We start from the raw sequence: 18,273 nt of genomic DNA on the forward strand, positions 1-18,273 counted from the left end.
AGGAAATCTGGTCTACTAAATTAATATTACAAGATCAGTCACAAACTAGCAAATATACTAGGCATTAACTCCAAACATGGATTCAAGCTGTGCAAAACTGGTTAAACTTAGAATTTTCAGAGGTTCAGGATCCGAGCAATGCTATTAATCTGAAAGGAAGGATACACAGCTTTATTCGCTGATGAGCAGGGTGATCTGTTGAATATTAGTTTGGGGTTTGATTTGTTTGTTTGTTTTACATAAACACCTTCCAACAGACGTAAGTTATGCTGGATTAATTGGGAGATATTATCTTTTTACTGTAGTAGGTGTAACTGCTTTGGATCAATACAATTATGGACACAAATAGCTCAATATTCCTAACTTGTACCTGTGCTTACTGAGAGCAATAAGCAAATGAAATGCTACTGACAAGGCACTCAGTCCCATGTTAAAGGTATAGATCAACCAATATCTGTCATTTTCAAGGGAGATTATGATCACAAAACTCCTTGCAAAATAGCAACAGAAGAAAAAAAAAAACATCACCAAAACAGCTGCAGGACATGAAAACTGGAGTTCATACCTGTCTGTACTCTCAAACTATGAGAGATCTAAATCCTTCTATAACTAAAGGCATGAAATAGAATATTTTTTAAGAACAGATAAGTTTTGTTTGGTCAAAGCTTATAGTAACATGAGCATCAGAAACAAGCATGAGAAAAAAAAAAACCAACATTATCCTGAAGCGGGCAGAGTAACAGCAGGTCAAATGAAGCCTTTCAACTGGAAATTCATTGCTGCAAAAACAGTCTGATATTTTGGAAATGCTTATACACGTAATAGGAGTAAGTTAGTTCTCCATCAACGCCTTGATCCCCAAATAAATAGCAGTGTATTACACGCCACGGAAACACGCAAAGACACTCAACACCACCTCTGGATATTAGTTGCAAATTCTTGCATCTTTAGTGAGTTAAAGTTGGTGGTGTCATACTTAAGGAGAGCTACAGTAAGAAAAGGATCACATTCACAGACAAAAACAAAATAAACCATTCCTACTATATCTGTATAATACAGAACTTCGGTCAGTATGGGTCATTACAGGCTGTAAACAAAAATAAGTTATAACTTAGTTACAGATTTTATACCTTGTAGTCTTCCCATCTCAGAGTCATCTGACTCACTTTCTCCGGATGTTGTCATACCTACAGCCCCAGCAACAGAGCTAGAAGCTAGAAGAAAAGCAGATTGTGAGCTACAAAACTTCCATCACTTCCACCATCAAGGAAAGTGTCCACCATCAGAAAAATGATTCATTTAATACTGTTTAGTAAATTAGTCTGTTCCTCCTCAGATTGTTGCCACTGTTTCATTTTTAGGCCCATATCTCTATTCTTTCCCTCTTTTTCCTTTTTTTCCTGGGGCATAGACCCATGGGTCCCTCCACCCCACTGGTCACATAACCAGGCTAAACCAGCCCCTGAACTGTTGACACACTGCCACCACACTTCAGTGCAACTACTTCAATAAAAATCAATGTCAGCCTAGAGAGCTAATCCTTCCCATAAAAGAATAAGGCTACACCAACATGAAAACAAGTCAGATCAGCAAATAATCCTTCACATACATTTGTCTGTATCATTATTAACTTCATGCCTTAAGTGTTGGGCTGCATTCAGTTAATTTTGACTTTTCATACTAATGTAGCTGATTTTTAAAACACAGACATTTGCATTTTTTCTATAACTCCACATAATTGCAGGAAAGCTGTTTTGAAATCACTGCTGATTAGGACCAGGTGACAAAATTAAGTACTACTCCACAGGCTTGTAAAAATGAGAGTGTTTCTTAATCTAGTGACAACATTTGCCTGTATAGACAAGCTTGTAGTTTCAGACATTTTGCAGAATATTTTACAGAAGTTATAAAGGAACTCTTATAGGTAAACACTTGTCTTCTATAGTCTGAAGAGTCTGACATCTCTTCATTCAGCAGTTACATGCAGCATTAATGTGAATTAGTTTTCAGACTTTTTTTTTTTTAAAGACAAATCTACCCTATTAGGAATTTTGGGAGACGAAGTAGCCTAACTAAAACTTGTACCTGATAAATAAGGGATCAGATTCAGAATAAAGGTCTCTCTCACTGGAAGCTGTACCAACTTAACTATAACTTCTTAAACACATCAAGTTCCGGAAGAATTTTGCATGAGCAGGTACCAGCAGTATACCATAATGCTGCAGCTGGTGGTGGTACTTACCTGCAGCTCCCTGGGGAGCCTCATCTGTACGTGCAGCTGAAGAGTTAACTCCATCCTGGTTGTTGTCAGGATCAGCCATCTTCTCTTGTCGGCGAGCTTCAGCTGCTCCTCTTTTGCCCAGGCCAGAGCCTCGCCGACTAAAGATTCAAGGAAACAGAGGTTCCAGAACTTAAGAATTATAACAAGAGATTTCTTCAATGCAATAATTTTTTATTTTTTTTCATTTTTTTTGTATTTACATAGGTAATTACCACAAAGGTGCACAAAGACACAGATTCGCGTAAGAACCAGTCTTCATAAAACTATCCAACTTCCCCTTACTTGCCTCACCACAAACCACATCCATGATTTGTTCATGCTAAGGCATTACAGCTAGGTCTTCACATTATACACTCTAGGACAAGGGAGTCTACTAAAATAATAATTAAAATGATTAATCTTAAAGTGACTTAATTACAAATCAAGTACACATTTCGGAAGAACTCTGATAGAGTATTTACCTTTGAAGAAAGTTCTGAAAAGTACAGAACCCCGATGTTCAGGCTTCTTTAAAATGGCAGACAAAGTTGAAGGACTTAAGTCTGCCTTTTTAAATATTACTATTGTTACCATTACAAATACATATGCCTGTGATGTCAGAAGCCAAATTAAAGTGCAGAACTGACAACAGGATTAGACCTCAGGCATATCAAATACCTAGATATTTACAACATCGGTTGTTCACATGCAGCTGTTGAACAAGCTGAGCAGTACAGTATTAAAACAGACACCTGCATGGCATCATAAAGTCATTTTTATTTTTCAGAAAGCACTTATTATTCATAACACACAATAGTTTAGAACTCTACTAGTATTCAGTAACTTTTTAAACACAATCAAAGGGAAGGATTATTTAAATCTGTAATACTGAATTTGAGTATCTTTTTCCCTCAACTCCTATATTTGAGGTACTTATTGAAGGTCCAGTGATGCAGAATACTATGCATCACCCATGACACTGGTATGCAGAACATCACAGCATGCCTGAAAGGCTGCAGCTACTTCTACAGTAGCTAGAAAAGAGAGAAGGACAATTTACATCCATAAAAACAATTAAGCAGCAATCCACAGCAGAGATCACGTTTTGTTGCCTGAAGTTTTACCTGGTACTAGCACAGGATCCCGTGGTCTTTTGCCGTGTGCTCCGCCGCAAACTGGGGAGCTCAGCAGGTGGTGATTCACTGCGCTTCTTTGTGGATTTTCTTAGGCCTATGTAACAGGTAAAGAATTCAGAGTAAGTTAACCTCTAAACGCACAGTAGTTCTCAAAAAACAAAAAAGCAGGAAAGAATCTACAAAAAAAACCACACGAAGTCCAAATCAGCTTTTAGTCATCTTACACTGAACTGCTGTATCAGTAAAAGAAAGATTGAAGATATTTTACTCATTTCAGTGCTACTAAACTCCAAGTTGTTACTTGGACAGCTTTTCTAATTCAAACTACAGTTACACAAGAGCTCATAGGCCTTCCTTATAAAAAGTACCACAGTACAAAGTACGTTTCATATTTTGATGTGTTCACATTCAAAACACCGTTAAAAAAAAAAAAAAGACTTGGAGAAAACTATACCTGTTGGGAGGATCTCATCCATTTTGCTTCACTGCTTAGAATAAATCCACACACCATTTACTCAGACACAGTCACTGGCTGAATCATAATATTTGTAGCTTGATCTACTTTAGCACAACTTAAAAATAACTGTCTTAAATTCAAAGCAGATTCCCCTACCACCCTCCAGAATTCCAACACTGCCAGTGGTGAGGTCTGCAATATGTTGGGTTTTTGTTCTGTTTCTGCTGTAATTACATCACTGCAATCACTACTGCTATCCTAAGGCCTTCCTTCAGGCAAACAACCATACACATCTTCAGAGCTTAGTGAAAGGAATTGGGAGTTTTTAATTTAGGAGCATTTAAACTGTTGAAGACTGCCAACTGATACTAATTAGCTCTAGTTTATGAAGCCACCATTCCAATGGAACTTCCAACCACAGGACATCTCTAAAATAAGATACAGTAGAGCTCCATAACATCCAATGTATGAATACTATTGCTCAGACAAATAAAGCCTTAAAAAGAAATCAGATCTGTTCCCACTTCTGGTAACAAAGCAAAAATAGAACACACAACCATATATTGTTGGGTTGTTGGTTTTTGGTTGTGTCTTTTTTTTTTTAAAGCACGAACTGGCTGCTGTTAATTTTTGTAATCACCCAGAAATACTGAGTTGCAGTATCTAGGGATGAAATGGTAACAACGTCATTTTTGATAGGATATTTAAACACCAAAAGGAAAGTAATCTGCAAAGTTATTAATGAACTAGTCAACAGTCCGTCCTTGAAAATACTATACTGTTTGATCCAGGAATACATTAACTGCATAGAGCATTGAGTTCCATGTAGATTATAGATTAAGGTTAACTTGATATTCTTCTGACTTACTAACCAAAGAAACTTGGCATCCTAAGAAAGCTGCAGCACTCAGCTACCAAGCACTAACCTGAAGTAAGTCAGTCACCTGAATTTTCATGTAGCTCACACTTACAAAGTAAGCTTTTTTCTTATTTTGGATGCTCCAAAAGCAATGACACTTTCCTACACTATGGTTTCAAACCAACTATTTAAGTTGAATATGCTTCAACAGAAACAGTCGTTTACTCCAGCCCTATCCACATACATTAAGTGATTTGCCATGCTGAGAGGAAAGAAGTCTGATGTTAGAGAACAAAAAAAAGACAAAATCTGTTTGAAAAAGCTGCAGCAGAAGCCTGGGCCATACCTAAATGCATCTCCCAAGTTATGGAAGTGTGCAGAAAAAACAAGCTCTCACAGTTGGTTGTATTTTGCATTGCAAATTGCATTGCATTAAGCATAGCACTATTAGTCCACGAGATATGTCCACTGTTCTATAAGCTCATATTAGATGCAGACACCAAATAGCCTGCTTCTCCATGCAGCACTGTGGTAAAAATTAAAAAAAATGAGACCTACTTTTTACCTTATATTTGGAAAACTTAATTACCCTGTTACAACGGTTTGGAATAATATAATAAGCACATTTTAACCCCTTATTTCAACACATCACTTACTGCTTCAGATTAGTGTGCATTCAGCTTCAAGTAGTCAGACCTAAACAGTTTACTACTGTGTTTAATGGTGTGGTTCCACACACTCATGCTTTACTGTTCCCAGGCTGAGGCACAGCACACTCTTCTTGCACACTTTCACTCTGTTAACATTCTGCCAAAGCAATCAGCTGAGCAAAGCTGACAGGAGTGAGGTGAGTACAAACACCATGAAACAGTATGGCAGTGAGGATGTGGAATGGATTGTCCTTTTCCTTAAGAGGGATTAAATTTAATTGAGCAGTCTCTTAAAACTGAATTACTTTAGTAAGAAGGTGCTACAGAATGTATAGGTAGGTTGGCAGACAAGCTGCAAAATGCAAAAAGCACCCAGAACAGCTGAGTTCAATCTCTCCTACTTCTTGTGAGCACTCTATTCATCAGATATTTTCATATTATTTCCTTTCCCTAAGTCTTCTCTTCTACCTCTGACACACCTACCAGGCCCCATAAGCCCTTCCACCTCTCTATTTATTCCAAAGGGCAAAAAGGATGTGATGGAGAATTTCTTAGAGCTTGTTTTTTTCCTACTGTTTATAGCTCTCTGCCCTTAAGAGTTCATTGCTTAAGAAGGCTCAAGTCACTCTTACCACCTGCACCTTTTGAGAAATCCTACCAGTCGTCCCAGTAACATAAGCTGAAGGCCACTACTTTCTCTAGCACAGGACCAAGCCTCCTTATTTCTCACAGTTTTATCAAAATTCCCTCTTCCCCTTAACACATTGCTGGCATGCCTCGTGCCTCAGAGTTAGTCCTCTGCCTATTGGATCAGCGGGTGGAAAACAGCCCCATGCCTTCACAAGTAAACAGGGTACAAGTGACAGACAAGACTAGAGATGCACTAGGAGCATCTGACAGGAAAGCACTAGTTGTGCTGCCACTGACAGCAAGGGCTTTCAGGTGAATTAAATCCTTGTTTATCACTATTCAGCACTATTTCTTTAATAAATAGAACAATCCTTCAGAAATCCATTTCAGAGAGTAGAAGCTATGAACAGTCAGACTTGCAAAAGAGAACTAGGCCAAAGCAGTTCATATTCAGCAAGTACAAAAATTTCAGATGTGAACTTGAATTCTGAAGTAGAGCCACGGGTTTCCCTGTAGCAAGCAGATAAATTGCTTATGCTGTGACATCATCCTATTTGCATGCCAAACACCCATGGTAATGAGTCTAAGGAAGAGACCCAAAACAGGCTAAACCTGAAACAGTGTAGTCCAACAGGAATTAAATGAAGTTTTAAACAATTTAAACTTCAGATTTTAAGTGTACTTACTGGTCAGCTTTTTTTTTTTTTTTTTTAAGGCATTTTTTGTAGTATGAAAAAAACCAAGTTCTGAATGCAGCTGTACCTACTGCATTCACTTATTTCTAAACTCTGAACATGTAACTCAAGCCTGAAGTTTCATTTTCAGCTTACAAGCCTGAAATCCTTCAGTTTCCAGTTCAGAAAAATAATCAGTAGAAACCTACTTGTTAGAGCTGAAAGTTGAGACTTCAGATTGGCTCTTGCCTGCCCAGGCAATAAAGATAGGGTAAAAATAGCTGTGGCAGGGAAAGGCACCTCCTGCCACTCTAATGCTCCAGTATTCCTCCCAGTCTCAAACCAGACATCCTTAACTGTTGACTGTAGTTCCATACATCATTCTTCAACTGCAACAGCTGTACTTACACAGGCATAACTGACTTCATCTGCTAGTCATAAAGGTCTTCCCACTTACCTTAGGCCATTCTTCCTAGAACCACTTTTGAACCACCATTGTCCACTCTCCCTCATCCCACTCTTTTCAACTCTCTTTATAGGGATCTCAGTTATTTTCAACTAGTTCTGCCAACTTACCTTATTTCAAATTTCTTTAAGCACCTGTCTCAAATTGTCAATGAAGCTCCATAACAACCAAAGGGTTTTTGTTTTCTTTTATTTTTAAGCATTGTTACTGTTGATTCAAAATTTTTCTCAAATGGTTGTGAAAGAGCTTTAACGAACCTTCTGAAAAGCTACAGCTATTTAAGAATACAAAGTTAAGCATCTTCATTTATTCTAGGTCAAGTTCTTACATCTTAGTAATATTTAAATAGCTCAGTGATATTTAGTATACCACACTCCAATCAGTGGCATTCAGTGTAACAGCTATTCAATTACATTTAACACCTGCTTACTGTAGGTTACAGCAAGATACCTTACACTTCCCAGTATCATCTTTTCCCTCCTCAAACTGGGATGCCATCTAGAGAAAACTTTTTTTTTAAACATCTAATGAGTCTTACTATGCTTTACAACCCTTAACACTGCCTTTTAAAGCACCTATTTACTGTCCGTACCATATTCTATTTATGACATAAACCCAAAGTATATGTTTACCATTCACAAAAGCTGACTTTCAAGTCACAAAACAGCTAAAGCTGGTCAAGCTGGCTTTCACAGTACATTCTTGGTAGAGATAATTTACGCTGATATTCTCTCAATGTTGTTTTTCAAGCTACTCAGTGCTCCCCCCGCAGACTGCACTATCCCAGTGGGATATCCTGGCTAAAGGTTTATAAACAGTCACAGACTATCCTCTATCTCTTGTGTTCACTTATCAGAAGTAAATTCCTCTGCCTCCCTGTGGCTTTTCTCCACTATTCAATAAGTTGCCCATAAGAAAGGACAGACTTCACTAACAACTTGCTGCTTAGTCCAGATCTTGTCTAATTCTTAGTCCTATCCCTCTTACTTTAACCTAGAGAATTTTAGTTTTTCCTCAGGAATCCATCTCCCATTAAATTTTGAACCAAGCATATAAAGCATTGTTATAAGAAAGCAATGCCTTTCCCCTTCCCCAATGCTATCCCTTCCTCAACTAGGTTAGGTCATTCTAGAATCAATACTCCAGTCATGCAAGTTATCCAAAACAAGCCTGTTAGGTCAATTAAATCTGTTTTGATTATACAGGAAGCCATCCAGGTCCTCTTGTTTATTTCACATATTTCCTGCATGAGTCTTAGCTATAGACATGCCCTAGTTGGGACGGGGCTACTCATGATCATGCCTACATCAACATTCAACAATTACTAAAGCTTTGGAATCCAACTTCATAAAGCAAGTTTTAAAAAAACACTTGCTATTAAAAAAAATAAAAATCAGATCATAAACAAAGTCAGTATAATGCATTTTAAACGTTCAAGAAAACAGAACCACAAGCATATCTTGCATACTACTGAGCAAACGCTCAGCTTGGAAAAAGACTAAAATCTTCATCAGAACATACAAGTAGCACGTACTGCTCCAATTAAGAACCAGAGAGAGGATACATTAAGCTAGAAAAATTTGCAAAGTAGACTTCAGACATGAAACTACAGATTGTGTGCTTGTTTTCCAACAAGTTTAGCAAAATGGCAATGATGAACAACAGAACAAACACCACATAAGAATCTTATAATGGTAACATAGCATCCATCACAGAAATAAGCAAATATCTTGTAAATTGTTTAAAAAATTACATGCAGCATAACATTTAGGCCTGTAGAACACCAACTGTTTACTTAAAATCTTTTGCTTTAGCCAAAAGTAGTTTCAATCACAGCTTTGCTTAAGAGGCCAGTAAACACAATACCAGTTACTTCTCTTTAACAAGGTCCCAAGAAGCCTTAAAATAACCTCAGTACTTGTTTATAAGAGTTAGTTTTTAAAACATACGTGCTTATTCTTCCATAAATGCAAGTGAACAACTTACTTGCTAGCTTAGCCTGTAGTCCTGAAGGTCCAGGTTTTGAGGTCTCTGACTTAGAAGAGCCTGGTAGAGACAGTTTTGTTTTAGGGAGACTAACTTTTGGACTGAATCGAGCAGCCCAGTCAAACTTTGAAGAGCCACCTGTTTTGCTCTGTTCTTTGTCCCTGCTGCTCCTTCTTGGACTAGGGCTGGACGCAGAACGTGAACGTCTAGCCTTATTCTGGTCCTTACCCTGTTTCACTCTGGCACCCTGAGGAACAGTAGAAGAAGCAGAGGCAACAGCAGAAGAGGAAGAGGATGTAGAAGCTGAAGAAGAAGAATCAGTGATGGTGCTACACCCAGCTTTGGCTGAGGTCACCGATTTTGAAGCCAGCTTGGAGGATTTTGCTGACTTCTCTTCAGCGCCAGTTGATTCAGCTGCTGAACGACTCTTTATACAAGACGTACTCTCTGTCCTTTTCCTTTTCTGACTTCGGGAGCTACCAGCAGCTCCACCCTTTCTGGTGTGAGCCTTGCTTGTTGATGGCAATTGTGTAGACTTCTGCTGTTCTTGGTCTAAGTGTCTTCTCTTGGATTTAGTATGTGGCTTGTTACTTTCTGAGGAGGTTTCGGCGTGTTGAAGTGCTTTAGGTTTTTTAGCAGAGCTAGGAGAATTGGTCCTGCTGTAATCTGGACTAGCACTGCGTTTAACTCCTCGAGAATTGTCTTTCTTAGGCACTTGCCCCGTTTTTTGCTTTTCTGAAGTACTGACTCTTTCTGAATCTTCTTGTGGTATTAAAACAGCAGATGAACTACAGCCTCTGCAGAAATAAGCAGAGACAGCATTAGTATTAAGCCTCACATTGTTGCACAGTTTTGCAAGATAAACATTAGCAGTCAAAGTAATAACAAAAACTTCATGTGAGAAAACCTATTGAATATAAAGTTGACTGTAACAAGAAACATGCTCATTCCAGATTGATGCAAAAAAAAAAATCATTAGCATGAAAATTAAAGCTGCAAAATAATTGCATCCGATATTGCTTTTAAACAAGAAAGAGAAAGATACTAGATGACTTGAATTGATTTCACTAGGATTTCTCTAAAATTAATTAAAACTTTCAAGCTATGAAGCTGCTATCTAAATGTTTGAGAATACAGGTTCCATGAGAGAACAAGGAGTGCTCAGCAATGCATAACTAGTCATAACAGAATTCCAGCTCAAAGAAAGTGCTTAATGAAAGCCCATCTTAAGCGACTAATTTCAAGAAGCACAAAAAGAGTACAATTTTACTCTATGTGAAAGATGATCCAGTGTGTATGTAGCAGAAATCTATAAAGAACAGAAAACACACCTGAGGTGTTTACCCTAAACACAAGTATTCTTTGGATTTGAAAGTTTCAGTTACTATTGGATACCACTCAGAACTCCTTGGGCAATCTTCCCACAACGTAAAGAAGGAAGAGAGGAAAAGAACCTGCAAGTATTCCAGGACTAGTTATGCATAATTTGTATGCTCTCCATCATTGATGAAATGCTCTCAGTTGAATTAAAAGCATGAACATGAGACATACTGAAATACATCCACTGAATGTAATACCTAACACCTATTAGTCATACATTTTCTAACAACTCTGCATAATTAGATATATGGCATACAATTGTGAAGTGCAGATAACACCGATAACACAAATATGAAGTGCAATTACCTTTTAGAACAGTGTCCCTTGGACTGCTCAGAAGTAGTATTAGACTGCACTTTGGGTGTCTTTGAAATAGATTTTCTACTCTCAGGAGGGCTATGTGCCTTATGTTTTGCCTGCCCTAAATGTGACCTGTCAGCAGAAAGTCAAAACAGAAAGCTATCAGAATTCTGAGACACAGATACAAACCAGTAGGTGGATTTTTGTTGTTGTTGGGACCGTTTACAGCTATTGGATTAAGTATAACTTCCAATAGTTCCACATCAACCCCATATGTTAGGTGAGTATTTCAAGACAAATATCCAGTCCGGCTACAAATCACTACTCATCAAATTGCTTTGTAAAGCGCAATTACCAAGGCATTTTCTCATATCTGAACTCAGCTGATGAATTCAAGCTTTTCTGGTACATAAGGTTACTGAATTATCCACTTTAACATTCAGTATTCAACAGCACAGTAAAGCACAAGATTAGACAACCCATAAAAAAACCTTCTCTCAGAAAGAAACACTCAGCCTCAAGATTTCACACATTAAAGTTTATCCAGACACAAGTATTTACAAGTTTGTTTCTTTGGTCTTCATTCAAAGGCTTGGAACAGGAATGTAACCCATTCCACATGGAAGCTCAAAACTCTGCAAGTTATTTAATGGCTGCAGCTCCATCAATTCCAAAGGACTGAGTACTCTTTGACAATGCTGAAGTAAGTTAAAAAACCCACATGCTACTGATGAAGGAAGTCAGATGAGACAGGAAACCTGTGATATCAAAGACAGGAATGAGTTTCAGAGAGACTGTAAGTGTTCTCTCAAGCAGCCTTCAGCTACATGCAAAAAGTAGCTTATTGTATGAGCTTTGACAAGAGGACAAAGATCATACTATTCTACAAATGAAATATAATACTGAAGTTGCATCTTCAAACATGTTCCACATTTGTTTTCCAAAACCAATGACTATCACAATCTACAAGAGTCACAAGAGACTGCCCATAAGCATTTAGAACAGCACAGTATAAATAATTGCAGCAAGAAACATCTTGCACTTCCCTGGAAAAAATATCTTTGCCAACTGTAAAACTCAGCTGTTCATATCCTACCCATACAGAATGCTTGAACAGCACTAACATTTATGAAACCTCAAACTAGTCTCACATTAATGCTGGTAGAATATAAAACACATTAGTTGTTTCCAAAGAGTTGGCACTAGATGCTATCAGCCTAAACTATCTAGCCCTCTGAGCTGAGCTACACAAACACCCTTAAATCATATGGAGGGGATGGGGCATGGGAATAGAATTTCAAGTTCCAACCCAGGTATGATCCCAAACATCACAAAGTTGCAGCCAAATGAGTAAGTGGGGAAGGTGAGAGTTCCCCAAGCTTTCAGATCACTTTCCTGACTAAGAGTCAGCAATCTTACCAGTGCAAGGAGACCTTAACTCACTACTGACTGCTTTCCTCAATAGAAAAAAGTGTACTAAGGTTAACCAAGTGATAACCACATGATAATTTGCTTAGAGTCAAAATACTGAAGTATGAGTACTATGAGCGATTTTCTTGGTAACATCCTCTCCTTTTTTTGTTGTTTTTTTTTGTTTGTTTTTAATGAAGCATTCTCCTCAAGTTGCTTGTTTCTAAACTTTCTTCTGAAATAACTCCTTTTCTATTTTGTCTCCTGAAGAATTTCTCCTAAAGTATTCCTAACATCAGTTACACAGAGAAATGAATGCACATGAACAGCTCATATACAAAACACTCTTGGAAAGTTGAGCTAGGGGAAGTAGATCTGAAAGCATGAAGTAAACAGTATTTTCTCAGTATTTCAATCATTTTTCCTAGAATGAAAAGAAAAGCAATTTTATCTACAACAAATGTGAAATAAAGTTAAATCAATCCCATAACAACTGATTTTATCAAGGTAGACTTGGGAATGGTTCAGATAATTCTGAAGTGTTTATATTTTTCTTTTCCTCAAAGAGTAAGGCATGAAATTTAGTTTTATCCTTGAAACACTTATTATGGGAGTAATAAGTTATTACATCTTTTGCACTTGGCAGAAGTATTTTTTATGTAAGCTAATTGATCAGGGTTCATTTATTCTGAAACATATTTGAAAGATTTATTTTCCCTTTAAGTTTGTTTTAATTTAATTAGAACTGGATTCAACATAGTACTTCAAGAGCTCAAGAACACAAATAATTAGACCTTTGAAACTGAAATGTGGCAAAAGCAGTATACAAAAACATCAAATATTGAGCTCATATATTGAAGACTGTCACTAGTTCCAAGCTTGCTTCCTCCCACCTCTCAAGTCTTTTGGTTCCTACAAGCTTTACAAACATAATTCCATACCAGCATCCACTTTGTGTGGACAAAAAGCTGCAATCATACAATTCGGACTGTGAATACTGTATCATGTAGACTAGTCACATTTGCTTTATCAAAAGTATCATAAGTAGCTATTACCTCCCTTATGTAACCAGAGCAGAAAAGTAATGTTAGAAACACAAGTGGAGAATCTGAAATGAGCATTTTTTAAAATTGTTCTTAAAACCTCGTATGCTCACTTCTCATCCTGAGTTTAATCATTCACTTTGTAAAAAAGCCTGATTTGCATGGAGTACCACATTTTCATATACAACTATAACCACTGCGGCTGCAGTCACGGAAAAGTAATGTCCCGCTTATCCAATGCTTCTCCTTAACACATCAGATAAGTAGAGATGACAACATGGAGTTCATGCCACTGGAAAATAGTATTTGCAATAGTACAGTGCTGAGTATATAGGACCACTTCCATTACCCCACATCAATACAACAAAGGCATTGCTTTTAAGGGGAAGTAACAGACAGTTCTTTCAGAAGGGATCTCGCATGCCTTGCAGTAACATTTCAAAGTTGTTGCTATTGAAGTGGTGGCTCAGAAGCAGTCTGTGGCCTCACTGAAGATTTAAGACTACAGTTTGCTTAGAGACGGGATACTGTAGTTAGTCAAGTAAGAAAGTAACAACATCTGCCCTGCTGCCTTCTCCCTCCTAAGGAGGCAAGTACACTCATTAACAATATCTGCCTCCTACTCCCCCTTGGATTAACGCTGCTGAAGGAAACTTGATCATTACTGCTTCCCTATAAACCTGTGGAATTCTTCTTTAATATCAAATTCTCAAAGAGATTTTTCAGACAGATTTTCTTGCCATATAATTAGGAAAGTGCCATAATAATAATTCTAAACAGTGAGGATAACAATGAATACTTTAATCTGAGAATACTATATCATCCACAACAGCAGGTCACCCAAAGCACAGTTATTTGAATATCACTGCTGACTGAAAGCAAAGGATCTTTCAATATGAGGCAGCTTTAGTTAGGTGCATACACAGACATGAAAGGGAAGGGGAAAAAAAAAGTCTCTTTTCACACACACCTTGGTTTCTACCAGAAAAGCACATCACAGATACTAAGCTTACTGCCAATTTGGGATGCAACAACCTTTTCCATGGTCTGTAAGCCTAGCATCATTTGATCTATAAAAAAAGAACTGTAGAAGTCATGCACTCAAAGGTCACATCAGGTTATGGTGTTGAATGTGAAATCACTAGCAAAATCCAGTATAAAACAGGCCACAGGCTTCCACTATTCATTTTGATAGCAAGGGTAAAAGTTAGTAGAGTGACAAATACAGTCCAGTCTAAAACAAAATGGGCGTATGCTGTTGCTTGCAATCTAAGGCAAATTTGCCAGTATTAGGTGTCATGGAAAGACAACTTTGCATTTGTGTTTTGTATATTAAAGCAGACAGGAGTTCACAATTTCTAAAGCCTTTACTATTTAATAGTAATCACCATTACATAAGAGATGAGTAGCTGCTCATCAAGCTAAAGCAACAGAATTCTAGCAAGAGCCCTTTAAGCTGTAGGAGAGCCAGAGACAGGGAATAACATTTCAGCTTGAGAACACAAGAAGCAAATTTCTCCAACCTCCTTTTACAACAGACTTCAGTTGAGGAAGCTCCTGTGTTCACTACAGTCAGAAAACACAGGAGCAAAATTAAAGCCAGGTCTAAAGTGGCAGAAAATGCTCTTACCCCAGGGTCTCTGAGTGACCAACCAGTACACGGTCACTTAGAAGTAGACACAGCATCTGTTTCAAGATACTACAATACCCAGAATCTGTGTACCAATAACCAACAGAACTAGAACATACTACCCCAACTCATCTTACATATATGGAGGCATGAATATTTCAATTTGTGTTTGAAGACTAGCTTTTCTTCTAGTTGTCTCTGTAAATTTGAGCATCTAATTCCTACTATCTCATCCACAAATTGTTGAAGGACCCAAAAGATGTCTCACATTGTTCCTTGTACAATAGGGTTTGTTGTTTTTTTACCCAACAGCTCACCAAGAAAACACAAAATGCATTAAGAAAAAATGAATTCATTATTAAGATCACATTAACTAGTATACTTTCACCCAGGCCTTTATATGCTTTACTAACCATAAACATTTATACTTCGCTGTGAAGGCAGCAGAGATCCTGTTCTCAAGAATCTGTGTTTTCTAAACAGTAGTTAAGGAAGATATATGTGAAATGTATGACAGCAGCTGTATGAGCACTGGACAGAAGCCTTGTGTTTATCAACTGTTTTTTGGTTGTTTTTTTTTTTCCATTTGTGCAATGATTAGAAAAAGCAAGAACAGTTAACATCCTTCAAACAATGACCACACTTCCAGTTAGCCCTTATACTAGTGAGAAATCTACCACCTGTTTGAATGATAAACCTTCACAATAAGAACTTGTTAGCCAGTGACAATAACCTACAACATTTTAATACACTAGAGAACCCAAGATGAAAATGCAAGCAAACATGCACCTGTAGCATCTCCAAGGAAAAAGTACACAGACAGATGTTGTCTACCACGGTACCAACATATTTCTAAATTAGACTAGTTTTATGGTGCTTTTTTTTTTTTTTTAAACTAAAGATACATCCAAACAAGCTTTACTTGGTGAAAACTTATTTCCTTAGTTTGAATGGCAGTAATTATACAGTCAGAATCCACAGAAATATTTCAACAACCTAATCTTACACTACAAACGCTATCAGTTACAGAACTGATACTACTCAATCCACTTGCTCACTGGCATATTAAGACATGGAATATCTTTCATACTTAAGCTATTCAAAAGATACACAGAATTAATAAGCAATGCAAAGGAACAGACAATACTGATTTACTGGCATTCCTAAAAGGAACATGGGTTTTCCCACAGGTTTCACAGACCTGTGTCTTTGCCAGCCCCTACAGATATCAACAGGCAAGGAAGAAGGGAGAAGAATTTGTTACTACCAGTGATTTGTGAAATAAAGTTCAGTAACATTTTTTCCACATAGATATACTATTGTTAATCTAGCTGAGCATGCTGCATTATGATGAATTCCCCATGTTTTCAGGCCAAGCAACAACAGTATAGACAACCTTTATGAAAACATTTTGCTCAAATTTCAGTATTTGAATTTCAGATCAGGAAAGTTCATTCTTTGAAAATCACATCAACTTTGCTTTAGCACATGAAGACACCCTGAGGAGTAGCAATCATACCTTCCTCCTGCTGTGTCGTCTTGTGGCTGGGCCCCAGCAGTGTTCCTCTGTGAACGTCGCAGTGACCCCCCTGGATTGTTATTAGGCCGGTTGGACATTGGCACCTCTCTCCTGAAGGGACATACCCTTTCTAGACACTATCATTCACTGCAAGACAAGAGAAAGATTCATAAGACCTGTGGCACAAAGACTCACAGTCATGCCTCAAGAAGCAAATGTAAAATGCTGTTGTTCAAGTAAAAGCTTAGGACAAAAAGAATTTCAAATTTATTTCAAATGCACACAGGACAAGTCTCTTCTGGAAAGCATTCACACTTTTATGTAGAGCAACAAGTTTCCAGCATGCATATGTAACACAGGACACGGTCAGCTAAAATAGAGCACCTTTTTTAACACTATTCAAGAGAATCTATTATTAACATAAAGGAAAAATCTCACTAACTAGTCAAACTTAATGCCTGATAGAGAACCAACAGTGAGTATTTTAGCTCACTGCAGGAGATGACAACACAAGTTCGAAGAATTAGCAGTAGTATCCACAAGCTAACAAAAGTTACTGCTTCCTTCTCAGATTTATCCAACTCCATTTGTACAGAAGCATACACAGTAATTAAAAAAACAACCCAGCTTCAAACAAACTTCGTTATAAGAACATGCTCACAAGAAAAAAATATTTTAGAAAAAGAATTAGTGAAAAATGCATAGTTGCTTAAAAATAAAGCAACAATGGCCAACTGCTCTTCAGGAGTACAGGTATTTCAGGATTGTGTCACCTAAATCCTCAGTCAGGAGGGGATGTTTGCACACTATGCTAAATCAGAAGTTCTAAACAAAACGCACAGCAACAAGACCACAACCAGCAAATCCAGTTCCAATGTTTTGAAGATCATGTGGACCCTGTAAATAAACAAAAACACTCCACCACATTCATAAGTGAAGAAAGCCACAAGAAGGAAAACAAACCCAAGTTTAAGAACACAATAGTCTACATGCTAATTCTGTACCTATTATATCTATAAGCACGATAAGTCTGACAGCAAAAGCTTAAGACCACCTCATCTGCAGGTAAGTATGGCTCAACTCCAATTTTACTGGCTCCAGTAAAGTGTCAATATCTGCCACAGCCACTATAGGCAGGCAAATACAGTTTGCCATTTCTATTCCTCTGAAAGCATTTACAAAATTGAACAAAAGCTAGCAGAAAGTAACACAGAATCCTATTAATTTTACTGCAAGCTGTAAGAAACAAAGAAGACCGAGCTGAAGTCAATCACAGGCACTGCCAAATAGCATTGTGCACTCTCTTTATTTCTTTATAGTCAAAGAACAAATGAAAAGACATCTCTGTGCAAACACCAGCAAGGAGACAAGAAAGGAGAAAGGAGCATCTTCAATGGAGAGGTCAGCTAAGGGTTAAATAAGGTACTTAAGTCAAATTGTCAGTCATATTATAAAATGGTTGTCATAATTCTCATACCTACGGTAAGACCATGCATTCCCTAAGAATTTATTGCGCAAGGCGCAACACTTACTTCAGAGCTGTGCACCAGCCACATGCTTTCCACTCTAGGGTCAGTGCGCAGACTTTCCCATGTAACACCAGAAGATGCTGAAGTAATCCCAGCATCTGGAATCCTGACACCATCTAGGGAAGCCCTAAAGCAACATCCATCTGCCTAAGCAGTCCGTGCTTCAGACACAGGCAGCACACGGTCACACCCAAGATATTTTCAGCTGTGTCAGATAATGACATGGCAGCTGTTTTGTCCTGTAAGGCATCTGTCAAATCAAGGTAATGTCCTGAATTACACATATATTAATATCTCTCAATTTTACTGAGTTCCTTAATGTGTACTGTGCTGCCACAACTCCC

The 18,273-nt window shown here is 37.8% G+C and overlaps 1 protein-coding gene across 29 annotated transcripts in view; it reads right to left on the reverse strand.

Annotated features, from left to right (window-relative positions):
• TRIP12 (thyroid hormone receptor interactor 12) overlaps positions 1-18,273 on the reverse strand; it is a 65,201-nt gene that overhangs the window by 25,876 nt on the left and 21,052 nt on the right. For 13 of the 29 annotated variants that reach the window (XM_085512917.1, XM_085512923.1, XM_085512922.1 and 10 more), the window contains 6 exons: positions 16,401-16,547; positions 10,805-10,930; positions 9,119-9,915; positions 3,385-3,490; positions 2,243-2,379; positions 1,131-1,214 (listed from right to left, as the gene is read on the reverse strand). In XM_085512917.1, coding sequence (XP_085369043.1) covers positions 1,131-1,214; positions 2,243-2,379; positions 3,385-3,490; positions 9,119-9,915; positions 10,805-10,930; positions 16,401-16,498 — 1,348 coding nt within the window. In that variant the 5' untranslated portion in view covers positions 16,499-16,547. The remainder of the gene's footprint in view (positions 1-1,130; positions 1,215-2,242; positions 2,380-3,384; positions 3,491-9,118; positions 9,916-10,804; positions 10,931-16,400; positions 16,548-18,273) is intronic. The other 16 variants (XM_085512928.1, XM_085512935.1, XM_085512929.1 and 13 more) reach the window with 6 other exon arrangements.

Source organism: Coturnix japonica, chromosome 12, assembly GCF_054131305.1.
Source record: "Coturnix japonica strain WE chromosome 12, WE-NBRP24, whole genome shotgun sequence".
NCBI classification, from domain to species: Eukaryota; Metazoa; Chordata; class Aves; order Galliformes; family Phasianidae; genus Coturnix; species Coturnix japonica.